Source organism: Periophthalmus magnuspinnatus, chromosome 5 (genome assembly GCF_009829125.3).
Source record: "Periophthalmus magnuspinnatus isolate fPerMag1 chromosome 5, fPerMag1.2.pri, whole genome shotgun sequence".
In the NCBI taxonomy this organism is placed as follows: domain Eukaryota; kingdom Metazoa; phylum Chordata; class Actinopteri; order Gobiiformes; family Gobiidae; genus Periophthalmus; species Periophthalmus magnuspinnatus.
The window spans coordinates 11,255,504-11,283,122 of NC_047130.1; the positions used below are offsets into that span (position 1 = coordinate 11,255,504).

The window sequence follows — 27,619 nt, forward strand, 5'->3', positions numbered from 1 at the left end:
GGAGGAAAAGTGTGAGAATGAACAGGATCCCAGCCGCTGCAGCTTGAGTAAGTACAAAATTTAAACTTGCATGTCTAATATTTAAATTAACTTGATTTTGAAGAGGTATACTGAAAAAACTGTACAACTGGTGTTGTCCTAAATGGCATAATGTCTTTCAATAAGCCTTTGAAATTCTTACATTCTTGTACTTTAACTCTGTGTTATTACTACTATTAGTACTACTGTGTGTACTAATAGTAATCTGTTCTAATTATTACTAATGGCTACTTTTAAAGCCACAGTATATATTTTTTAGCCTAACAATAGATTAAAATAAAAGCATGCTGTTTTTTAAATGTATTTTTTTGCATTTGAAAATTTTTATTACACCGAGAAATACAAAAAAATATGTATCCTTATTGTGAGTGGGCTTGCATCTCCACAAACCTGACTCGTATTTGTACAGAAGGAGGCCTCTACTTTCTTGCTTCCATGGAAATAAAATGGCAATAATATTCAACATTGGGGCATAAAACGTATTTATCTCCATGAACAATGTGCCGAAGTATGGTGCAGGTGACGTGCCACCCCCAGAAAGTTACATACTGTACCTTTAATGTTGTCACTAAATATTTTTTTAAAACTTAAGATGCCTGCTACTACTGGTACTTTTACTCAGACAAAAATTATACTTCTCAGGGCAAGTACAAAATGCTAAATGCATGCGCTGCTGGGTCAATACTGTGGACATGTTTTTTCTTTACTTAAAAGCTGCTTAAATATTACTGCACATCTGAAGTACATGGGAAAAATGGGTACAGGACCTTTAAAAGACAGATTCATATCTATTGTTTTTGCTTAAAGAGTCGGCCTTTGTTTCAGTTGTTAAAGGCCTATCCTCTTGAACATTTTATTTTTAGCTGTTAATGTGATTTGTCCTAACTGAATCTACATGATTTATTATTGCTGTGCTAATTTTTTTACTATTTCAAACATTGCTCTTTAATGCCAGTTCTTGTTACTGTAGTTTCTGAATAAATCATGAGTTACCACTTAGCGTAATGCATATTTGGACAGAATCTTTTGTGGAAGTGAAAAAAAGACCAGAAACAGGTTAATCACATGTATGAATAGTTGTTGTAAATATTTTCAATTCACAGGGTGTGGGAGAATATTAGGCTATGATATGAACATAATTAGTAAAGAGATTTATGTATGTATGAGGCTCTATCCAATTTATAAAGTTAAGCTTTCGTACTATAATCAAATCAATATACATATATAAATGAATAAATGAAATTCAGAGGATATATTATCTAGAAAAAGTAGGTTAATACAAAACAGCATTCTTATGGCATAAAATAAGTTTAACACTTGACACAAAATTGTATTGTTTCTGTGGCCCACTTTTCAAATATAATTTCAACTTTTTCCCCTTTTTTTTCCCTTTCTTTAAACTGATTAAACCTTTTTTTCAGGTTTCTGGACCTAACCAGAGATGCTAGCTTAGCCTGCTCAGCTCATCACACCCTTGGCGTCACCATGCTCCTGGCTTTAGTTCTCATTCTGGCCCTATCCTGCAATGCTGCTGAAACTTCCAACTCTTCCTCCATCACGTTTCAGTACCGCGTTTGGGAGGAGCAGCCTTTGGGAACACAGGTCGGCAGTCTGTCCGATGACCTCCGCAAACGGGATGAACCTGGTCACTTGGAGGGCTTCCAAGTAGTCGAACACGGAAAAACCTTGCCTTTTGCTGTCAATGTGCAAGATGGGGTAATTTCCACCCAAGGTCGTTTGGACAGAGAACAATTATGTCGAAATTCTGACATTTGTGAAATTGCTTTCAGCGTCCTTTACCGGAAAGGCGGGGATGTTAACTGTTTAAGAGTTCACATTGAAATCATGGATCTAAACGATAATAGTCCCAGCTTTCCAAATCCGCTTCAAGAATTGGACATTTCTGAAACCGCTGCGTTACGTATGAGGATACCTTTAGAACATGCAGTCGATCCGGATGCAGGGCCGAACGGACTTCAAACTTACTCGCTATCAACAAACACACATTTTGCCTTGGATGTTACGGCGGCTCCTGGCGGAACCAAGCAAGCCGAACTAGTTGTTATCAAAGAATTAGACCGGGAAGTTAAAGATGTTTTTGAGCTAACGCTTGTCGCTTGGGATAAAGGGAATCCGCCAAAATCAGGAAGTACGTTGGTTCGTGTTAAAATTCAAGATTCAAATGACAACAGTCCAAATTTTGAAGACAGTACACCGATTTTGGAGCTTCCAGAAGATACGGAAATTGGCACGGTTATTCTAAATTTAAAGGCAGTTGATCCAGATGAAGGAGATAACGGTTTGGTGGAATATTCGATTAGCAAGCACACCCGCCAAGAGACTAAACGACTATTCACAATTGATCCACAGACTGGCGACATTAGCTTAAGAGCGCTTCTTGATTATGAAGATACAAATTCCCATGAAGTTATCATCCAAGCTCGTGACAAAGGCCCTAATTCCATACCTTCCCACTGCAAACTCCATGTTAAAGTACTAGATATTAATGATAACGCGCCAAGAATCCATGCAACCTGGACTACACCTGATTCCCCTGGCCCAAATATTCTTGAAGGAGCAGAAATAGGAACTTTTCTAGCCTTGGTTCTAGTCTCCGATGCCGACTCTGGCAAAGATGGTGAAGTTGAAGCCACGTTAAAAGAAGTATCTGGACCTTTTCGACTTGTACAACTGCAACGCAATAATTACAAAATAGTTACCAATGGTATGTTGGATCGCGAGAAAGTCAGCAAATATACTATTACGATAATCGCTCAAGACCAAGGAAATCCTCCGCTACAATCAGTTTACCAACTTCCTGTTCATGTTTTAGACCAAAATGACAATGCCCCTGTATTTTCAACACCGATTTACAAAGCCGAAATCAGTGAAAACAATGAACAGGATTACCGTGCTTTAAAAGTTGAAGCGTACGACATGGACATAGAACTCAGCGGTAGAGTTTCGTACAGTATCCAAAATGCAAACGATTATCCTTTTTCTATACACAGAACCACCGGAGTCATAACTGTTCACCATTCATTGGATTATGAGCTAGCAAAGTCATATTCGTTCATTATAGAAGCAGTTGATCACGGATACCCACCTCTATCAAGCACAGCTATGGTAGAAATCCAAGTTTTGGATGTGAACGACAATTATCCGATTATTGTTGAGCCAAAATCTAAAAGAGGCATTGCATCGGTTAGCGTTCCTGTCAATGCCGAAAAAGGGGAGATTGTCGCAGAACTTGGAAATAGCGAAAAAATAGCAAGTCAGATTGAGGTTGGACGGTTTCTTGCATTGACAATCAAAGCTACAGACATGGATGAAGGAATCAACAGCGAGCTACGTTATGTTATTAGCAAAGAGAACAAACAGGGATTATTTAGCTTGGATGAAATGTCTGGGAATTTATATGTTAACACCACAAATGCAACAGAATTAATTGGGAAAACATTTCAAGTAGATGTAACCGCTCTGGACAAAGGAACTCCAAGTTTGTCCACCACGGCCATGCTTGAAATGACTTTTATCAACTTGAAAGATCATTTAAAAAGCTCTTCTGATGGGACTAGAAACCATCTTAGCTTCACCATGATGCTAGCGATTTGTTTAGGCGCGACTTGCTTGCTCTTGTTGCTAGCCGTAGCCTTGGTGACTACGTTTTGCCGACCCGTTAAAAGAGAAAACCGTGCGTACAACTGTCGTCACGCGGAATCGACATACACGAGGCATCCCCGGCGCCCGCAAAAGAATATTCGAAAATCAGACATCCAGCTAATCCCGGTAATACGAGGTAGAAAAGATGACCAGCCCAGTGACGATAGCGAATGCCAACCACTATCCCCACCGTCTGCAATGTCCGACGATCTACGAAACGAACGACAATACACCTTGACACCATCTTGTCTGAACACTAGCTTCCACTCACAAAGCTACCAAGATATGAATGGCTCCCAACCTAGCATACATCACGGTAAAACGCTGTGCAAACCCGGGAACATCGAATTGGATAGCCCTTTGGTCATAACTCCGGCTTCTTCTTACCGCACGCTTCGCAAGTCAAGAAATCAGTCGTCGTCCTCTTCCGTGTCCCATACTAGCACGCTAAAAAGGCAAAAAAGCCAAGAGTCCAACGAATCCCAAGCGACATTGAGGAGGCAGAGGACGGAGGGACAAAGCAGGGATGAAGAACACCAGAGGATGTGGAGGAACCTGGTCCGACTGTCCATGGCAGCATTTGGGGATTCCATTGAACTTTCTGCGGCTTCTCCAGATGTTCAAGTAAGACATATTTTTCCATATAAACCATTTGATATTTTTTATTGCTGTATTCTCTCATCTTGAATAGTAGGTTAAATTTGCTGTTTTTTTTAGTTTGGTGTTGCGAGAGTATGTCAAAATAAGTAGATTAGGTTGAAATGAAATGGCTTGAAATGACAGGGTATTATGCCAAATCGATATTTTTTAGCTTTCTACCGCGTTATAACATTATTCAATCTTCAAAAACATGCCTGAAGAGGTTTTAGATGTGATCCGTATATGTTTCAGTAATTTAGCGATCTCTCCCGGGCCCTATTTGAACCCTCCTTATGTTTAGTAGTAAGAAACTATGCACACAAACCTCTGTCATTCATGCTCCCATATGATAATTCTCCATCAATATACAAAACCATGATATGAAACAGTACACAACAACTTCACAAACCTGATGTGATGTGTAGTAGTTTTATTAGCAGTGTTGCATACTGATTGTGTGAGGAGGAGGGTTCAACAATGTTAGGATGTCATAGTCTCAGATGGGGGCAAGAGCCAATTTTCCCTATTGAATATATGCAAAAGAAAAAACAACAACATTATAACAATATTCATTTTAGCTCTATAGAACGCTGAGCAACTTGTACTTCTCCGAGTAGTTTTCAAACACCATACTTTTACTTCTATTTGACTAATATTTTAAAGTATTTGAAGCAGCATTAACATTTACTTTTCACTTGCTTTTTAAGTGCGCCACTGCATTTTTAAACCCCACACACCTTCACTAGAATCATTTGGATAATTTCAGCCCTGGCATTACCAATCTCTACTGAAAAGGTTAACTTGAAAACTATCACTGCATGACATCACAAGGTGGAACAAAGCATTTTGGGCTTTGGAGATGTAGACAGACTGATAAACCAGGATTACTCAAACTTGTGTGAATGAAACAAAACGCAACTTCAAGTATGTTTTTGATGAGGTAACGGCATTATAACATGATTTAAAGCTCAGGAAAATCAGTTTTGCGTATTACAGTACCTTTAATGGATTGATGGTATTTTGGTGTAGGCCTTGGTGACTTTTGAAGATAAATTGAGCTTTCACATTGAGTTAGCGTTGCTGCTGTGTAAGGGAATGTGCATTAGCTAAAGCGTCACTCACCCGTCTGCAGCGCTCCGCCATGTGCTCGTGGTTACTGTGGCTGTGATTAAGTGGAGGCCCGCAGGCTCCGGGATTAATGAGAAGCTAAGTCTGTTCCAACAACACTGTCCCTTTGAAAGAAAGACTAAAGATTACTACACATTAAACAGTGCCAAATATCTTTACCTAAAACCAGAGGTGGGTAGTACACTGTCACACTGATCCATTTACTTAAGTAACTTTTTAAAGGAATTGTACTTTTCAGAGTATTTTTCCAGCAGCATACTTTTACTTCTACTTGAGTGGTATTTTTATGGACGTAGCAGTACTCTTACTTGACAAAAGCTTTATGTTGACGATATGAAATGGTTTGAACATTTGGGTTTCTTGCACTGCTCCTTCAAATATAATGTTATGTAATGTCTGTACTTTGAAAATACCAGATTTTTAAAGTTTAGTTTGTTTTGTCCTTCAAATTACATTCACTTCAAATTATAATCAGATGTTACGTGTGAACAGTTACTCTTTAAGGTACTGTTACTTGACTAGTAGTAGTAGTAATACTTTTTTACTCTTGAGTAATGTCATGGATCCTAACTTTGTACTTCTACTTGAATAATATTATTTTGAGGTAACGTTCATCTTACTTGAGTACAGTGTTACGCTACTTGACCCACTTCTGCCAAAACTTTAATGGCTCTATAGTATATGATTGCATTTTCTATTATAATTTAACTTTTCAATCAAAATTTTACTGGCTAAGCTTAACCACGTGGAATGTGTAGCCTAGCTCTAATTAATGCAAGCCGTAACCAGATCTGCAAAAGTTTTGAATCAAGACTGAACTAGTGAACCTTGTCAAAACCAGGTCTAAACTGTGTCTTATTCAGGACTAAACCAGAACTAAACCAAGTCCAAAGCAGTTCTAAACCAGGACATTAGGAGATTAATCAAGCGTTTGTCTTCACGCTTGATCTTTCATGTTTGTAGACTTTTGGTCTTGTTTTAGTCCTGGTTTTGTTGATGTTTACCAGCGCCAGTACTAAAAAAAATTGCTGGATCAGATATTGTCTTCCAAATATCGATTCAGCCAATCCCTTGTTTGGACATATAAATTGTAATAAGACTTCTTACTGATCGTAGTGACCCCACAAAGTGTTCTGTAGTTACGTGAAGAATAAATTCAGCTACTTAACACATTTAGATCAGTTTTGTCTTATGTTAATTTTGTTCAAAGGAAATAAATGTTGTTTTCAGTCTCTGCACTGGCATTGGTTGATATTGGGTATTGCCAGATGATTAAAACTATAGTATTGAGATTGGTATCGGAACTGAAAAAGCTGGAACGGTGCATCCCTAGTGTAAATCTGACTAAAAATGACTAAACCAATACTAAACTAGGACTAAACCTAGTCTGAAGTAGCTCTAAATTTGGACTATGCTAATTCATAACCTTTTCTTCACTGGGATGTTAGTAATTGTATATGCTTGTGTTCGCACTAGTCCTGCTTTGGCCCTGGTCTGGCTTTAGTATAGTACCGATGCAGTCTTGGTTTGATTCTGGCCTGGTCCAAGTTTAGCACCAATTTGGCCGTGCTGTAAATGTGCAAGTGCGAACCAACCAATGAATACATAAAAATTACACAAGATACCACATGCACTAGTACCTCAGCTGTACCATGTTTTGAGAACCAGTCCATCTGTGCATTTTCCCATGCTTCTTTGCACCTGTATGTGCGTGTATGAGTGGTGTTAGCTGGTTTGGCCCGGAGGCTGCAGTCCTCTGTGTGGGTGAGGAATGGTGGTGAAGTCCCATAGCATTTATTCAGATGCTCATGTGTCACTGACAGAGCTTTTAATCAGGATCACCTTTCACATGCACAGACACGGCAAGCCACAAGACCAGGATACAAAGGGGTATACCTATATGAGAAGGCAGCAATAATAGTTGTTCATTTACTATAGCAAGTTTTGGCTTTGTAGACGTGATCGACGTGGTCCTGTTCTGGTTTAGTCCTAGTCTAGCCCCGGTTTAGTCTTCTGTTGTCACGATGTTGAAGTTCAAACTCAATTTTAATATTGAGGAACAATGGTAATTAAAAAACACTTTATTTAGATAATAGAATGTGATTTTCAACATTAAAAGGTAGTACTTTCTTTTATATTCCCATGTGGCCTTATATCTTTATACTAGTCTATGTGGTCTTATACTTGTCCTGATACAGCTCAAGATCATTCTGTCATTTTCCCCATATGATCTCTGGAAAAAAAAAAAGAAAAAAAGATAGTAAAAGTTTGAAACCTTGGGGTTAATCAGCTCTGTGGTAACTAATGACCACATTTTATTTGAAATCTTTTATTAAATGTGCATTTTGGACTTAAAACAACCGTGCTATGGATATTAGTTAACACGTAGCTGTTTAGCCACACAACCTTTGAACTCTTAATATTTGAATTTTTCGAAAGTCTACGGGAAAAATGAATGGAAATTTGACTTCCAGAACCTGAGCATCTTGACCTGGGAATGTGACTTTTTTAGTATCGATACCTGCTCAAATGAGTATCTCGTTTCGGTACAAGTTTTACCATCTGATGTGATTTTTGATACTTTTAACAACCTTAGTTAGTCCCAATTGTTTGCTTATAAATGCACCCAAAAGTATGTAGTTAAGTTTACTGAAGGCCCCTTTGTGTACCTACGTCTAAAGTATGTAAAAAAAATTTCTTATGCCTGAAAAAATACAAAAATCTATAAATATGATTCACTTGCATTAATGTGTTGAATATGCCAAGGTATTTGATTTCCTCCTTCTGAACCTGCACACACTGTCTCCTTCTAATAGAGCAGAGTTATTTGTGCAGTGATTACCATAGCAACAAAATTTTCAAACCTGAAGCCAGATGCTAATCCTAACGCAACCTTACCTTCACTGATTATGCTAGTTTGGGACAGGCACAAACAATATGCTAATACTTTATTTTTTATCTTAGTTATCTGCTCAAATCAACTGCTTTTCATTGGCTTGACTCTCAGGCTGCCTGGGCATTTCTGTGTGGAGTTTGCATGTTCTCTCTGTGTCTGGGTGCATTTGCTCCAGCCACTCTGGTTTCCCCCATCAACCCAAAACATGCACTACAGGTCAAATCCTCCAGCTAAGACAGTCCTGACCAAGACTTGATAGACAGACAGATAGATGGACAGATACTTTTCTGATCCTGAGGGAAGTTCAAGTTTAGCTGCAGCAACACTGTCTCAGTCAAAGGTTGATAATGTTTTGATAATGTCTATATTGACTTATTGTTGAGTATTTGGAAGCTGGGACAGTATTTTTTTGGAGTCAGTATTTATCATGATACATTTTCTTAGCACTACTGGAAATTTTTAGATAGTTTTTTGGCCATACGATAAGATTTAAGCCGTAAAAGATTGAATATTGAATAACTTCTAAGACTCATTATAAACTCATTTTTTGCAGCTCATGATTTTTTCACAGTATTGTAGATTTAGAACAGTTTTTGTGGTTTAAAACTGCTCTTAGGTTTTTGTGTCAGTGGCATAAATTTGCTTCAGTATTATCGTTTATCATCTATATTTATTTGATCAAAATGTGTGATCGTGACAGGCCTAGGTCTCAGTGCAGTTTAACGGGAGGTCTGGTCATGTAGGGTCAGCAGATCTTGTGTCAGGGCAAACTGAGAAGAGTAGCAGCTCTCTGGACAAAAGTGTCCCTCATCTGGCTCCTCTGTGTCCTCTCTGTCCTTAAGCCTCAGGACAGAGAGGACATAGCAGTATCCAGTGGAAGCCAGGTCACAACAGGACAGTCTTTTCTAAACTTCATTCCACTCTTACAGATGGATTTGCAGAGTGGAGTAAGATCTGGAGCTGGATCCCGTGGGTGCTGTTAGGCCTGTCACGATAGTAACATTTGAAATTCAATATGTTGCTGAAGAGGATATACAGAAAATGGATTTATTTCACAAGGGAAGAAAACAGTATTAAGTAGTGGAGTTAGTATTCACCTCAGAATGATACAGAATCTCATACATTATAAACAGTTCATTTGGCTGGGTAATCGATTGTTTGGAAAATATAAGAATTTTTGGTTTAGATGACGAGTAATGCTATTCAAAGTAATAACTGTCACAGGAGGAAGGTAATGAAGGTTCAGTGGACAAAGTGGACAGTGGTTTTAAAAAAAAAAGTGGTTTTAAAGTGGACACATTTTACTTTTACTTCGTTACATTTGAGGGCAGGTATCTGTACTTTCTACTCCACTATGTTTTGAATTGGACTGAAAAGTAAAATTACTTTTATTACTTTTTGAGACCTTTATTTTTAACACATAATTCATAATTAAGAAAAATATACAATTATAAACTGCTAGAAAAATGGTTGATTTAGTTATTTCTGTTAAACCAAATTCAGCACAATTCTGTATCAGAATAACTACATTTGAAACCTCAAACCACCTCAAAATCTGTGTGAAATACTTTTACTTTTTACTCTTTAAGTACATTTGTAAAGGAGGTACTTTATACTTATTCACTTAAGTAGATTTTTTCACGTGACTCTTTTAGTTTTTTTTGCTCTATGTCTGTGCTTTTACATAAGTAACAAAATGGAGTACTTGAGTACACACTTGACCCTGCTCACCTTGTTTAACATAATTTTCACACCTCTCTGCAGTACTTTTTCTCTCTGCAGTACTTTTTCTCTCTGCAGTACTTTTTTATGGTTCATTTTGCCGATACACAGTCTGTGTTGGAGGAAGTGTGCTTCTCCTCACAGGGATATACAAACAGTAAACTGTGTGTGGAGGGGCCCGGGGTCAGACAGAGTAAAGCCTCGAGTGTTTGTGCAGTAAAAGTACACCCCCTCCCCTCGACCAGCGTGCTCCTCTGTCAGGAACAAACCACCCAACGAATCACTTTTACCACCGTGACCCTGCAGCCGATCAGACGGAACAGGAGCCAGGAGAGAGGAGGGAGAGAAAGAGAGAGAACAGAAGAGAGGGGGGAGAGAAAGAGAGAGGAGGGAGAGAAAGAGAGAGAACAGGAGAGAGGAGAGAGAGAAAGAGAGAGGAGGGAGAGAAAGAGAGAGGAGGGAGAGAAAGAGAGAGGAGGGAGAGAAAGAGAGAGAACAGTCGAGAGGAGGGAGAGAAAGAGAGAGAACTGAAAAGAGGGGGGAGAGAAAGAGAGAGGAGGGAGAGAAAGAGGGAGAAGGAGATAGAGAGAGGGACAGAGAACAGGAAACAGAACAGGAGCTGGGAAAAAGGAGGGAGAGAAAGAGAGAGGGAGAGAGAGACAGAACGGGACCCAGGAGAGAGGCGTGAACAGCACCAGCAAAGAAGGGAGAGACAGGGAGACAGAAAGGGAGAGATAGAGGGAGAGGAAGAGATAGGGGGAGTTAGGGAGAGAGAGAGACAGAACAGGAACAGGGAGAGAGATGGGGCTAATACTGCACAAGATGCCTTTGTAAAATAAGGACGTCTGTCATATTTGTGATACTATTGAACGGGAAGAAAAAATGATAGTACTTAACTATACTACTTTTTTTTGGGTAATTATTATTACTATTATTCTACTGGACTAATTAAGTCATTCCATTTGTCATTGGACCAGTCAAAATGTTCTCATTTTTCTATATATAAACAAAGACACAAAGACAGTTCATTGCTAGCTTACTGTTAAACTAGTCACGGCCCAGACTTCAGAGACACCGGGCTGGAAATACTCAAACTTACAAGTGTGTTTTTTGCCCAGGACACGTCAGGACTCTTTGATTTACCCCTTAAACAAACAACTATTTTAGGTAAAATGGCTATAGGGCTGTCAAAAGTATCAAAAATCAGATACTATTCTATACTGAAACTAGTATCCAAACTAAATACTCATTTGAACGGGTATCGATACTGAAAAAGTCACGTTCAATGGACAGGAGTGAACATTTCCTGAATAGAATGATCATAGTATACACCCATGGGCCACTATGGAACCTACATGAACCACTGAGGGATTATACAGATATAAGGCCACATGGGAATAAAAAAGAAAGCCATTTAATGTTGAAAATCACATTCTATTGTCTAAATAAAGAGTGTTTTTTATTTTCATTGTGGTACTGGAATCGGTATTGAGTATCAAGTACATTCCTTAATATAAAAAATTATGATATACTTAAATGTACTAAAAGTAGGCCACATTCTTAGCTCAAATCCATTCATCAAACTAATGTCCTCATTGTTCTATTGTGGCGTGGGGATGTGTACACGTGCGGCACTTTGAGAGAGAGAAGCCAGTCTAGACCCACGCCCTTTGACCCTGGACAAAAAGTGTGTGGAGACCTGGCGCACGTGAAGCCCATTTAAAACAGAGGAAGACAGGAAGCTACCCACAATCCTCTCTGTCGACACAGTTGGCACAAATCAGGCATTTCCTGCTCCCCTGAGGCCCGACAGGAAGAGGCTCCAGGTCGTGTGTTTCCTACATTTGTGAGCACAGGTTACAAAGAGTTAAAAGTACAAGAGTATACTGGCTGGGCTTTAAACAATGTTATGATCCCTCATCAAAACTATACCTGGAGTTAGGTTTTGTTCTGTTCACCCATTTAACATCTGGTGGTAATTCGTGAAGCTTCTCCAGTTTTATAATGTCCCCTTATCAAAAACACGCCTAAAGAGATTTTAAATGTTATCCAAGCATGTTTGAGTAATTTAGCGATCTATCCTGGGCCCTATTCGAACAATTTTTACTGTTAGCAGTGACAACACATGACATTTCTCAAAAAACACGATACAAAACAATACACTACAACTTCACAAACCTGATGCGATGTGCAGTAGTTTCATTAACAGTATTGATTGTGTTGTGACAGTGCTCTGAAGGGGGAGTGACTTAGTGCAGAAGCAAAGAGAGAGGGAACTCAGTGTGTCAAAAACAAAACTTTTAAAACATGTTAATACGTTGTTTTATTTTAGAGTTAATACTTCGTAGTGATGATGTTTGCTGTCATGTACTTAAAGGGGCAGGTGTACATCAGCAAAAACAAAAACAAAACAAAAGAATTTCTCATGAGCACAATAACAAAACTAGCTTCCTCACTATGGCCTAAAAACTTACCTAAAGCTAATGAAAGGTCCCATTAGCCACATGTAGCTAGCGGTGCACATCCTGGAAGGAAAGAGAGAAGAATAGGTTGGACGCAAAGGCTACTTCCTGTCGCGGCTCTTACATTTGCACGTGTATAAACAGAAGCAGGTGGCCCTAAATCACTCTCTCCTCTGTGTCTGCCTTTCACATTCTCTCTCTCCTCTTCTTTCAGCTAACAGTGACCTACAGCTTCACAAAAGTCAAATTTTGTGGTGATTTTGACATTTTTTTCAGATCATAAACTTTTTCGCAGCTCGAAATCTTAAAATGTTTGATGATTAGCTTCGGCTCCACTCTATGTCCCCTCTGGCTAAGCTCAATTGATTGGCTGATTGGTCACGTGGTACGACATGAGCGTGACCATCAACATTTACTCACCCGAAGTTGTATTTGAAGTGATTCCTGATTGTTTGAGCAATTTTTAATCGCTTATTTTCAAGACGCCATATTGCCAATCAGCTCCCGTTTTCACCTCCACCGGTACACGCCCACTGCTCTGTACTTACTTTGTTCTTTAATTTGTTTTTGTCAGGTTCAGTAAAGTCATTGGGATCATTTTGTGTTTTAAATTCCCTATATTATGCAAAGTTGACTCTTGTGAGCGTTAGGCCATGTTATAATGTTAGTTTGTGAACATTCAAGACCAAAATGATGAGGCTGACAGCAGTTTTTCAATGTAAAGTGAATTATAGCCAGAGTCAGTGGAGCCGGAAGCACGCCCACGCTCACTTCCTGTTTGGGACGCGGCGGCTAGCAAGTTACCTATGTCCAGGTTAGCTATGTCCATTTATATATCCAGTCTAAGGGGAAGAATATTGTGTTTTCTGTTTGAGAAAAGACCCTAAACATTATAACAGAGGAAACAACATTATAACATAGATCAAAAAATAGTGTAATATAGGCCCTTTAAAACTGATCATTATAGTATTTTTTTTTTTTTTTCACCTCTTTTAAGGAATTCCAAGTCCTGGTTTATTTAGTCAGTTTGTTTTGCTCATTTTTGTTTACAGTGCAGGTTTTTGAACAGCTAAATGTTTTCTCAGGTGGTCAAATTAGAGGAGATAAACAAAGGAAAGTGTTTAATCTTTTCTACAGCCACTCTCTCCAGTCTAACCCGTGTTGTGCTCTGTGTTGTTGTGTTGTGCAGCAGATCTCCCAGCTGCTGTCTCTGCTCAGACAAGGCCAGCTCCAGCCCAGGACCAACTTCAGAGGAAACAAGTTTTCACACCGCAGGTAAGTATAAGTACCACTGTCTGAACACTTGTAAGGCTCATGTCCAAACCAGTCCATTTTATTTGTATTGCACATTTCATTAACAGTTTCCAAAGTGCTGCCCAATAGTAAAACCAACAATACAGAAAAAAATTTATTAATTAAAATTTAATTTAAAAAATAAATGTAATAATAATAATAATAATAATAATAATAATAATAATAATAATAATAATAATAATAATAATAATAATAATAATAATAATAATAATAAATACAAAATCTGGAAAATAAGTTAAAACGAAATAAAAGGTACAGGACCACACAACTTGCGCTGTGTTAAAAGCCAGAGAATAAAACTGGGTCTTAAGACGAGACTTAAAACACTCAACTGTGTTGGCTGCTGCGTTCCAAACAGGAAGTGAGCTGGCTCCAATTCACTTTACAAACTGCCGCCTCTCTATGTGTAACTGCTGCAGTGAGCCTCGTCATTTTGGTCTTAAAACTTTCGTATTAACCCGCTCTACCTGATCTACCTGATCCAGGTATTTTTATTTCGGTATTGTCTGTAACTCAAGATATGAAGATTAATAAGAGATAAATTGGGTTTCCCTGAGGTCACTTCTGCTGACATTTGTGGGCGGGAAATGGCATTACCTCCGGGTTGGCTCTTTAGTTGCTTTGATACTTGTGGTCAGAATTCCAAATATGGAACTCCAAATTCACCCCATAACCGCTAGCCAAGATGAGCTTCATTTGACTGGAGCTGAACACTATGGTTGATCCCTAAACACACTCACTTAGTCCACTTCTTTATACAGTCCATGTGTACATGCAGGTAAGTACCACTGTCTGAACACCTGTAAGATCTATCATACCATCACATATGTTTACTTGAACACCTGTAAGTTCTCCTATAGCTGGTTAGAGCCTCTGTAGCTGAACATTGGTACATTCTCCTATCATGTGTCATTTTATTTCTATGTCTTAACACCGGTATGCTCTTCAATTGCAAATCGCTAGACCACCTCCATATCTGAACACCTGTCAATTTCCTTCTACAGTAGAATTTTTGCAGATTATCAAAACACCAGAAAGTTCATCTCATCATAGGTCAGTAGATGATCCATGCTCTGGAGTATCTTTTTGTCTGAGCAACTTCAGGGTTACACCTATCAATGTACAGTTATTTATTTAAACAAAATCAACCTCACCACACCCCACAAAACCTAGTCCTTAATCTTGTACTCGAAATAGAACTATTGATAAGTAAAATACCTTATATATATTTTTAAAGGCATGGTATTGAGTATAGATGGCATTATTTACAGTTTGCATAATTATCCACATTACATTCCACTGTCCAGGGTGTTACGTGGTGCTTTCCGCCTAAACCCCAGCGTAAAACCTGAGAATGGCCCTTCTAAACTACCACACATTAAACCCACACTTTTGTTTGTAAGATACTCCTCAGCTAAAAGTCCTCTTGTGCTTGTTGTGGCTTAACAGCAGGAAGAGGAGTGCTCTGTTGTGTCACTGATTTGGTTCAAGGCTGAAGTCTGGCTCCAGATTGCTCCTTTCACACAAACACATTCACTCTCTCCTGTTTCCTCTGACCATTTATCACTGTCTGCGTGAAGATAGGACTAATGCAGGGTTCTCGCAGCGGTGCAAGTACATACGATTGTCTGTTGGGCAATTCAAGTACTATGTTGCTGCTAAATTATATCTTTTTGAATAATCCATGAAGCTCTTCTATGTTTTTAAAGTTCTCCCCATGTAGCGAATCAACTTTGATGCTAGCAAGCATTAGTGCCGTTTGCTTTGCTGGGATTTTGGATTTAGAAATGTTTTATCAGAGTGATTTATTCCAAGATATCTAAGTTCAGTTGATACTTTGCCATCAACATTCACTGGAGGCAGTTTGATGCTAACTGTAGGCATGCTCTGTCTGAGGCTCGAATAGAGTTTAATCTGAGCTTCATTTTAACTCAACAGGTGAGATGGTTTTTACTGTTGAACAAGTCCCTCTCAAATAAAATTACAGTCACAAGCTAGCTAGCATTAGCCAACATTAGTCAACACTCTCACCGTTTGGTTGAAAATCATACACTGAAATTGGACCATGAACTCTTAGATTGATCACAGGCTCCTCAAAATGTGTTGCTTAAATCCATTTTGTATTTTTTCTTGAGTTTTCAGTCGATATTAAAACGTATTTAGCAGTGTTTGCTCATTTGCATATTGTGTCTCCATGATAACAGCTGGACATTCTTCCATACACATACATGTAGAACACTCCCAGCATGAGGTCACTGCGAAGTATCAATATGTAGATATTCGGGACCACAGATCTAAAAATCACACTCTCCGCATAAACATTGATGGTAGAATGGCCAGATCCAGAGGCGCATAGGTTGGCGGTCCAGTCTCAACTCCCACAGGTGAATACATTGTCATTGTGTCCTTTGGCAAGACACTAAACCCCCCCTCGCCCCCCGTGTCTGTGTACACTGGTGTGTGAATGTGTGTGTGAAGGGATGAGTGGTTCTTTGATGTAAATTGCTTTGATTCATTCTTATTTGATTCCTTAAGTACAGACTTGAGTTAACCCTGATTTAGGCTTGTATCAGTCTCAGGCTCTTGGTCACCACAGAAATGATAAGAATTTGGCAGATAGAGAAGAGACACAACACGTCTTCAGTCTGCTCACATATTTTAATTGCATAGTTTTTAGTTTTTTCTTTCAACTTGGGAAAATTCTCTTGTTAGCAAGGAGAAAGGATCATATTTGCAATGTTTCAGTAAGAAAAACTTTCCAATAAAGTAGTAATAGTAGTGTTTAATTGTGGCCTGACATGACAAAACTCATTAATGTTGGCAAATTTAAAGAGGGGGTAAAATTTGCAAAATTGATTTTTTTGAGGTTTATATCATGTTTTAAAGTTGTTCCCTCATCAAAAACATGCCTGAATAGATTTTAGATGTCATCCATGCATGTTTGAGTAATCTAGTGATCTCTCCCAAGTCGTATTTGAACCCTACGTACAGTTAGCTGCCCACAAGCCTACGTCACCCATATCCATGCAGTAGAATCATTAACGAGATGCAAACTGATTGTATTGTGATGCCGCTTTGAAGGGGGGTGCCTTAGCACAGGGAGTAAAGGGAGGGGAACTTATAAAACATGTTAATAGTTTGTTTTGTGCTAATATAGCATTTTCAAACAATAAAAGGTAACATGGTGATCTAAATGTGTTATGTGTTAGCAGGGAAGTAAAATTCCCCCTCTTTAATATGTGAATCTGCACTAATTTCATTAATGAACTCCAGGACAGATCTGGGACAGTCGCGCTATTCAAGTTTTATTAGATTAGCATCAGTTGACTTTGTGATGTGGAATAATTCTTCCCAACTTCAAGTTAGATCCCTCGTAGTATTTTTATTTTGTCTACACACAGCTTAGCATCTTTGACACTGGAAGCCACTTTTAAATTTTAATAGTTTAAATAGTGATGTGTTGTTTTTCCAGGTATGGGGGCCAGGACTGTGGGGACTGGCAGAGCACTAAGGACAGCGGACATGGGGAGAGTGAGCCTGGGGATGGAGACATGGGCTGGGACGCAGGGCCAGACTGTCCCCTAGACCCTCAGCTGGAGGAGGGGCTCAGCGACCTCATCAACAACACCGGTACGGAACATGCTATTCTGTCTATGTGAACTACGCTTTTTGGTGTAGCCTTAAAATAGTTTGGTCAAAATCTTCAAAGAGACAGGATGTTTCTCACAAGCTTCAGAAAGTCGCACTATTATTTAACCCAAAAGACAAGGACTTTAAGCCATGAGATTAATATGGCAATTTTGTGAGCAAGTCCCAAACAAAAGATAAATAGAATCTGTCAAATGGATAAAAAAAAAATTAAAAAATAAAATAAAATCCCCTCCCCGAACCGCCACCTTAACGTGGTGGAGGGGTTTGAGCACCCGAATGATCCTGGGAGCTATGTTGTCGGGGGCTTCATGCCCCTGGTAGGGTCACCCACGGCAAACAGGTCCTGGGAGACGGGTCTGACTAAGAGCGGTTCAGAAGAGAAAAAGATCAAGGCCAGTTACGTCGCCCGGACTGGTGTTACCGGGGCCCCACCCTGGAGCCAGGCCTGGGGTGGGTGCTCGGCAGCGAGCGCCTGGTGGCCGGGCCTTTCCCCACGGGGCCCGGTCGGGCCCAGCCCGAAGGAACGACGTGGGGCCGTCCTCCCATGGACCCACCACCTGCGGGAGGAGCCATGCGGGGCGGGTGCAGAGAGATCCAGGCGGCAGTCGAAGGCGGGGACCTCGACGACCGGATCTCCGGACATGGAGACTAGCTCTGGGGACGTGGAATGTCACCTCGCTGGGGGGGAAGGAGCCTGAGCTTGTGCGGGAGGTTGAGCGTTACCGGCTAGATATAGTCGGCCTCACCTCCACGCACAGCTTGGGCTCTGGAACCCAACTTCTTGAGAGGGGTTGGGCTCTCCATTTCTCTGGCGTTGCCCGCGGGGAGCGGCGGTGAGCTGGTGTGGGCTTGCTCATTGCCCCATAGCTCAGCCGCTGCGTGTTGGGGTTCACTCCGGTGAACGAGAGGGTCGCGTCCCTGCGCCTTCGGGTCGGGGACAGGTCTCTCACTGTTGTGTCGGCCTACGGGCCAAACAGCAGTGCAGAGTACCCGGCCTTCTTGGAGTCCCTGGGAGGGGTACTAGACAGTGCACCAACCGGGGACTCCGTTGTTCTCCTGGGGGACTTCAACGCCCATGTGGGTAACGACACTTGGAGGGGCGTGATTGGGAGGAACGGCCTCCCTGATCTGAACCCGAGCGGTGTTTTGTTATTGGACTTCTGTGCTAGTCACAGCTTGTCCATAACAAACACCATGTTCGAGCACAAGGGTGTCCATCGGTGCACATGGCACCAGGACACTCTAGGTCGGAGGTTGATGATCGACTTTGTTGTCGTGTCATTTGACCTCCGACCACGTGTCTCGGGTGAAGAGAGAAGTAATTAAACTTAAGCAGAGGCACTACAGGTAAGTCGTTTTTTGGTGAGTTTCATTCTTAGTGTATAAACGTTCATGTAATAACAACAAAACTGTCCAAACTGTATATTTCATTTACTTAAATTGTAACTTCAAAGGTTATTTTCTCAAAATGCATCTCCCTCCCCATAGGGACATCATGCCTTAAAGTAGCACCTACATACACCAACCTTTACACTACAGGACTTTGATATTTATTTCCATATTTGGTCTATTAAACTTTTAACAAAAAAAAATTAGGCAAAATTTGAATTCAGACCTAGTTTACTTAAATACATATATCATTTAGTATCAAATATTTCAACAAAAAATGTTGGCTGTTTATGCACATACAATACCCTTTTTGTTTATGAAAACATTACAAGATGAAAAATAATTCTGTGTCTGTGTAAACTACAAAACACATTTCAAATTGATATCTCGAAAATTAAGATGCTTTTCCTATTCACCTGCAGTGTCTCAGTTTAATTGATTTCACCCTATACATGATTTCATTGACTTATGTTAAATATTTAGGCGTAAACTTGCTCCTATAGATCAGTCCTATCTCCAAACCTCACACCGTTCCAATATAAGGAGCTCTTTGCAACCGCTAATGTATTCTTGCTGCTCTCCGGGGGCGCCGTCGCTTCAAAGTGTCTGTAAGCTTTTATTTCCCCACAATTAGCTGGATCAACATTAGCATGTCGCTAACAGGTTCCAGTGGTGTGAGCCTTCACGCAGCTTGCTGTTTGATCAGTTATTGACGGATGCTAATGCGTATGCTAGCGGCCCATCTGTGCCTCAGCTGGCCCACCACACACTTTGTGAATATGATTAATATGTCGCGGGGCGTACGGGGAGATGAAGGCAGCGCTGTTATGACAACCTCGTCTGTCGGGTAGAGTTTATGAACATAGTAACAGCTTGTTGTTAGATTTGGGAGTCAACTACGTCAGATGAAATGAAAAGTTGAAATAAGTTGCTAACGTAGCTAATACCATATTTGCATCATGAAATTTCAGCCATTTTAATCTAGTCACCCTACGTTTTGCCCACCAACTTGAAGGTAACCGGTTCAAACCTCTGTCTGCTGTTTTGTCTCTGCCAGGACCAGAAATCCTGCACACACGATCTTGTTTTTATTATTGTTTTAAATTTGCTAATCTGTTTTAAATTAGCTAAACCGCATGTGTCAAAATATATATCAGAGTATGGCAATAATTTCGTTATCGCAATACAAATCGTAGTTATCAAATACCTCACATCGTGCAGCCTTTAAGTTTAGATTATACACTTGCCAAAGGACACAACAACAGATCAGGAATCGAACCTCCAACCTTCGAGTTGATGGACGAGTGATTTAACAACTGAGCAATGGCTTGTGAAAAGTTGATTTAAAGGTACACAGTGTAACTTTTCAGATCCGGTGTCAGAAGTCAGAGATATCATTGCTTTGCCAGAATCTATCTTGACTTAATTAATGCATTTACAGGTGTTTGCATTGCTAAACCTGGAAAACCATGCATTCCATATGTGTGCAGTGTCTCTCCCCTCCACAGATCTGACTTGTAACTGTTTATACGGTGTAGCGTATTGTTTTTCTTCAAGGCTTCAGCTGTTCCAACTCCAAATGTCCACTTTACTGCCTATTCTTTTAGTCAGAGGTCAGTGAGTTGGCAGTGCATTTGTCCCTCTTATGATCAGCGCCAACAGGACCAAACACAACAATCCGCTGACCTGAAGAAATATACAAGTGCGCACAATAGAGCGCTCACAACAGGAAGGAGAGGAAGTACAGGTTTATGTATCCACACAGTCAAGACCGAATACCACCCAAATATTTACTATTAGACAAAAATACTTCAATTTACCCAACTAGAGGCGTTTGACTGCTCCATAGAGACACGTAAGTTTATTGTCATACGGGCAGGTGTGGTTCCTCCTTTAAATGAAAAAAAGTTGGATTTTATTTTTCATTTTTGTATATTAATCCACCACATTTCCATAACAAATGATTAAAACTAAATTCTAAACAAAGAAAAATGACTGAAATGAACAATTGTCAAAAGTAGCGGTTTATAGAAACAGATATAATTCAACTAATTTCATATTGTCGTCATAAAGCTTTGGTCATTAGCAGTGGGAGGAGCCAAAACTTTTACTCAATGGAGCTCATCAGGTTCCAGCACTAGATTTCAATTCAATGTATTTTTGTAAAGCCCAAAATCATAACACCAGTCGCCTCTTATGGCTGAACATCAGAATTGATTTAACCAACAAAAAGTTAGAAAATCAACAATGAAAGAGAAACAGACAAGCAAATTAATCAACAGAAAACAAGCACATGGATAACTTTCCCAGACCCTCCTTCTTGGCAAGGAAAAACTCACAAAAAACCTAGTGGGAAAAAGAGAAACCTCGAGGGGAACCACAGTGAAGGAGAGATCCACTCCCATGGACCAACAGGCTGCAGATGTCTCCAGGACTGATGTGCATCCATTTGCAGATAGAGTACAAGTTTATAGGACCAGAGCCACTCAACTAAGGGACAGAGAGGGGCCCACCCATGGCAGGATGAGAGCCACTGCAGCCAGGCACCGGGCCATCCAGCCAGGCAAGGGAAGGGAGGATCTGGGTCCGCAGAACAGGATCAGGGCACAGGAGGGCATCTAGGGTCCAGTCATCACCAGGCAGTCAACGGCCAGGCATCTGAAGGTTGGGAGGGTCCGGGTCCAGATTTCCAAAACAAGATTAATATTAAAAGTTTGAAAGCTTCGGGGCTAATCAGCTACATGAAATTAGTGACCACACCTATAATTGTATCTTTAATCTGTTCTTTAAACTTTATAAACCGCAAAGTTATTAAAAGCATTTCACAGAATCTTGCATTTTAAACGGCATCTTTAGACTTAAAACAACCACATTATGAATATTAGTTATTGAGTAGCTGGTTAGCACATAGCTGGTTAGCACACAGCTGGTTAGTACGTAGCTGGTTAGCCTCCGCAACGCCTTTGAGCTCTTAATATTTTAATTTTTCGAAAAGTCTATGGGGGAAATGATTGGAAAATTGACTTCTGGAACCTGAGCGAGGGGTCATTGTTGAGCTCCATTGAGAGTATTGTTACTTCCAGTATATACATTTTTAACATATATTTTCAAGTAAGTAAATAATATGGCATCAGAAAACTACACTGAAAAGTACAATTCCCATTAAAATGTATTTTGTAAGGTAATCCGCTACATGGTCCAATCAGAGTACTGTATTCTGAATACTTTCACATTATGTTGCTTTATATTATACTGTAAAAATATGCCATGAGATTAAAACAGCTTTATGTTTTGGGCATTGTTGCTTATGCATTTATTTAGAGAGAAAGTTAGAGAAAGTTTTCCATTTTTCTCATTAATGCTAAATTGTGTGATCATTCATGAAATATTGCAATGTATTTTAGTAAAGTACCGTAATCTGAATAGGTATTATTATTATTATAGGCATGTATTTAGTTACTTCCCAAAACTGTGTAAATGTAACTTAGTACTACCCATCTCAAAATCCTGGATAATTTCCCTTTCTTCCTTTTGCCTAAATATCTCACTGTCTGATTCATAGCTGGGTGAAAGCAGTAACATGAGGTGTGTGTACTTAGGGCCAGCGGCGGAGTGAATCACCCGCACTCAGCTCAGCGTGTCGGGGAATACAAAGACATCGGCTCCCTGTCATCAGCTGTACTGCCCCGTGTTAGCCTGAGGGCCACACAGACACAATACGAGGACATACCAGAGCTACAATGGCACATTAAAGCTCTACTCTGGAGTTTCTCTCTTTTCTGAGATCAGGAGTCTAACCCACAACCTCCTTATTGAGCGGCAGGAGACGAGATAATAACTCTGCCACAGTAACACAGGGAGAACATGCACACTCCGCTCAGAGAGATCAGGAGTCTCACCCACAACCTCATTACTGAGAAGAGGAGACAGGATAACCACTCTGCCAGTCTGTATTTAACATTCCTGCAGTGAATTATGGGAAAAGGTGTGTAATCATGTGGAAAAGAAGAGCCGTTTTGAGACTTGGTTTGGACTGGAGCAGACATTTTAGTTTTTATTTAGTTTTATTTATGTCATTGCACTGTACACAATGTCAGGAACGCACAGTTGGGTACAAGTAACCGTAGTTAGCCAAAAAGTTAACTATGGTTACTTCCGGATATATATGGATATGTATTACTCAAGTTGAAGTACAAAGTAGTTGTCTAAGAAAAAGTTTTAAAAGTACACACATGTATTTGAGCAAAATATGTCTTGCCCCAGTGCAGTTATATTGTGTAAGCAGCTCTTGAGGTCAAAATAAGTCCACTGTGTACTGTTTGCATCTAATTATAAGGCATTTTATTGTCCGATAATCAGGAAGTGTGTGTTAGAAGACTAGTTGTTAGCATTACTGTGAAGGCAAAACTCTGCTCTGGTCTCTCAGTTGTGAAAAGTGCTTATAAACTCATCATGGTGGATAATTAGGATGCTCTGAATGCATAAGGTAAATGAGGAATAACTTTGGACCACTGCAAACTGTTTAAAATGAGCTAGTTTTGTTTTTCAAGTTTGTAAGACAATAAAAATCAGGTACAGCAGCTTTAAAATATGCACAACATCTGGTATTTTCAAAGGACAGACAGAAAAGTCAGAAAAACGAAATCAGATCCGAGGGAGTGGGGCAAGAACCATGAATGTTCAAATAATTTCAAAATAAAGCTTTGTCTCATAATAGAAAAAGGAATCAAAACCTTTAGTCAAGTAGGAGTAAAATGGTGTGGTGTCAGAAATCTTGTACTAGATCGAGTACTATATTATTAAAAATGTTGCTCAAGTTTCTAAATAACTTCAGTATACGTGAGCTTTAGCATCTCCTCTGGACAGAGTGTGAAGGCGGGAAACACTTCCTGATAAAACTAGGATAAACTAGGACATCACTTCCTGTCCCCAAGTGTTACTTCCTGTAGACGTTCATCAGGGGAGATTTCGACACCAAACCAGAGATCCAAAAAGAGCAGAGATTTGCCATATAGGGCGAATTATCAGGAGGTGATGATGGCAGCTTCCTAAAGAGGGCGATATAGAGGAAGGACTTATCACAAAAGGTCAAAGGTCACTCGGGCAGATGGTTTTAACACATGGGCGGAGTTTGAAAACGCCCTGAGTTTGTATGTAGATCTCGAAGCAACTATTGAAGTTCAAAAATGAAAGTACAGAAAAACGATAACAAGACAGTATTATTAGCTTGCGCCCCCTAGTGTCTGATGTCTTCTTTGCATCCTGTGTGTGATAAGGTGTGGTAAGGTGTAGGGCCTAGTGACGTGATGTTTGAGAACGAGCTGGCTTTCTTGAACAGTTCCTTAACGTGTACGGTTGTAATAACATCAAATTTTTAAAAAAAGATCCGAAACATTTTATTTCTAATTGTTAAGCATTTTTACACTGATTAACGTTGAACCGACACAAGAGTCAGCACAGAAGCAGAGCAAGCAACACGAGTGAGAGATTTGTGCACAAAACCATCATAATAAGTTAGTTTAAAAAAACAAAACAGTGCAACATTTTATTTAGATTTTCTTAATTTTGAAGAGTAAACACACTTCCACCCTCAGTTTGAACCATTTTAAACAAATCTCAGTCACTGTCATATAGGCTAAATACATAGTAAAAGACTCTGAAGTGAACAAAGAGTCAGATCCCACTAAGGAGCCTGAAATCCCATCACTAGTAGGGCCCCTCATCACAATTTATGCTCCTTGGACCTTGCTTGCAGATCTTGATAAATAGAGACGAGGGAGCCTACACCTTACATAGTTTTACATAGAATAAAAACTGATGTAGTGCGCTGCTTCTTCTACCCGCCTGTGGTATAGGTGCTGTGAAATTGCTGTAAAAAACTGTCGTCCCTCTCTCTGTAACTGCTGCAGTGAGCCTCGTTATTTTGGTCTTATAATGTTTGTATTTACTGCTCTACATGATCCTGGGTATTTTATTTCGCTATTGTGTCTGTAACTCAAGATATGAACATCAATAGCAGATGAATCAGGCGTCTTCTTTGCCCGAGGTCACCACTGCTAACGTTAGCAACAGGTTAGATAGACAGCGTTGCTAAGTGCCCGTTCTGTGCTAAACCAGCTGTGGGAGTAGGAAGGGGTGGGGCGCTCTGGATTGGCTCTGTGGTTGCTATGATACTCGCAGTCGGAATTCCAAATGTGGAAAAGCGTTATGGGTGACGTCACACTCACTTAGTCCACTTCTTTATAAAGTCCATGATCTGCCACGATAATGGATTGGAGCGCCCTCTAGTGAAGCCTCTGTGGTACTGCGACTCTAACATGTTCCGTGTTGTGTTCTCAGATGACGTCTTCTCTGAGGTCCCAGATCCTGCCTGGATGGCTCGACTGTCCCTGCCGCTCTCCAGTGATTACCATGAAAACGTTTTTGTCCCCAACGGGCCTCCATCCACAGACAGCGAGCTCCTCCCACCTGACAGATTGGACTCCTCCTCCTCCTTCTCCACTTTTGGTAAAATAAGTTATTTCACTTAAGATCCTTGCTGGAGTCTGTTTTAGTCTTGGTTTAGTTCAGGTTAAGTCCTTCATTTGTTCTATTGTGGTTTAGTCCTGTGCTTAGTCCTAGTACTCTATAGTTTTTTAATTTTCAAATCTTTAAATATTTGAGTGAAATTAGGTCAAATTACAGAATAATCTACTCAAATAAACACAGTTAAACCTGGTTTACTCCTTGATTTAGTCCTGGTTTCTAGTCCCATTTCAGTCTTTGACCCTTCCCTCTCATCCACTGCAGGTAAATCTCCGGACAGGGAGGAGCCGGTGAACGGGGCCCTGCTCTCTGAGGTCAGTTCACTGTTCGAGATGCTCCTGACCCAGAAGGGAGGCTCCAGGCTGGGCCCCCCTCCGGATGTGCTGTACCGCCTGTCCAACGCCTACCGCCAGAGCAGCCACAAGAGGGCAGCACCGCACCCATGAGAACTACACTGAAACGCACATGCCAGGGATGTTAAAGGCATTATCAGACAAAGAGAATGTACAGATGTTTATGTAGGCGATGTTACAGCATGTTGTGGGCTGAGCTTTTAAACTGAGAGGAGATATTTCAGAGATACAAAATAACAAGACCCTCATAAAATGGCTGATTTTTAATTTAAGATGCACTATGGAGAGTTGGTAAGTGTCACATCCGGCTGATTGAAAACAATGTTTAGAATTTCCTCTTTTTTTTTTTTTCATCAACATATCTCATGCTTAAAATAAACTTACAAATGCAGTTGTTTAAAGCGAAGAAGGCTATAATCATGGATCTATGGTTTAACTGTGAGAGAAAGTGTATGAGGGAGGTTGAGGTAAGAAACTATGTACACACTGGAGGTTCTATGTTATGCTGGATTATGACTACATGATTTACATATTTGATACAATTTGTGGTTAAACATAAACTTTTGAAAGGCAATTGTCTCTCGTTTGATGAAAAAGGAATAAAAACAAAGCTTGAAATCAGCTGTCTTTGGTTTGGACCCGGAAGTGACATAACTTAACAACTCTGTGGAACATTTTAGGCAAAGCAATAACATCTCCATGGTAACAAGCAGAAAACGCCTCCAGGCCAAGTTACAGGTTAGATCTGTGGAGAGGAGACAACATCAACTGTAAAAATGCATGTTTTTCAAGTTCTTTTGAGCAACTAAAACACTTAAGTGAATAACGTAAGTGAATAAATGCATGCTAGATAAGTCCAATACTGTAGTGTGGAACAACATCTCCATGGTGACGGACTACCCTACCAGAAAAGTTACATAGTGCACCTTTAAAAATAAAAATCGCCCCATAATTGCCCAAATTTCTCCACTTTTTAGCGCTTGTTTTGCCAACTTGTCCTCCAAATCTGTTTCTATTGTCTGACTCAGGAAGTGACACAAAATGGCGGCTGCAGGAAACCCACTTTTCCTTTTATTTTTCCTCCAAAGACGTGAAAACTCCAAACACGAGAAGAAGGGATGTTTGTTGACCAAAGACTTTTTCCTGTTTATGTTTTTGAAGGTAAAACGTGAATGTGTTACTTATGTGTTGTTTTTGACTGAATGTTGTAAAGCACTTTGTAAATAATCTTGTGTAAAACTGTTTTTGTATCGAGACTTTTTAAATAAAGACATTTTTGTATATAAAAATGTGTCACTTTTAATTGTTTTGTGTGAGGAAATACTCAAAATGCAAATTCAAAACCAAATAAAAAATTGCCCTATCAGTACTCAGAGTTACAACTAACAACTATTTTAGTAGCCGACCCCAATTTATTATTATTATTATTTCATTTTTATTTTTTATTTTTTTACAATTCCATTTAGTCTAATTTATAGTCAAAATTACTTTTATCAAATTCAGCAATGTCTTATAGCTGACTAGTCACAGTTATTTTGAATATTCATTGCATTGCATTCCTGTTAGAGCTACTTCTGAAACTACTATTGTTACTGTGACTACTACTACTACTACTACTACTAGTACTTCTGCTGCTACTACTGCATATACTACTACTACCATTACTATTGCTGCTACTGCTTTTACTACAACTTCTACTACACCACTATTACTACTACTACTACTTGTATTATTTAAAGTCTTATATTATGCATTTTCGTATTTTTAGTCAGCAAAAGGCGCAAGGACAAAACACATTTACATCAGAGACTAACAACAGCGCCCTCTGCTGTCTGTCC

At 39.8% G+C, this 27,619-nt stretch overlaps 1 protein-coding gene across 1 annotated transcript; it reads left to right on the plus strand.

Moving 5' to 3' along the window:
• On the plus strand, window positions 1-27,065 carry pcdh12 (protocadherin 12). Its single transcript, XM_033967131.2, has 6 exons — window positions 1-47; window positions 1,461-4,326; window positions 13,739-13,824; window positions 17,336-17,493; window positions 25,243-25,410; window positions 25,693-27,065. The coding sequence occupies exons 2-6, from the start codon at window positions 1,525-1,527 to the stop codon at window positions 25,872-25,874; spliced, it is 3,396 nt and encodes a 1,131-aa protein (XP_033823022.1). The 5' UTR covers window positions 1-47; window positions 1,461-1,524; the 3' UTR covers window positions 25,875-27,065.
• Window positions 27,066-27,619: the final 554 nt, after the last annotated feature.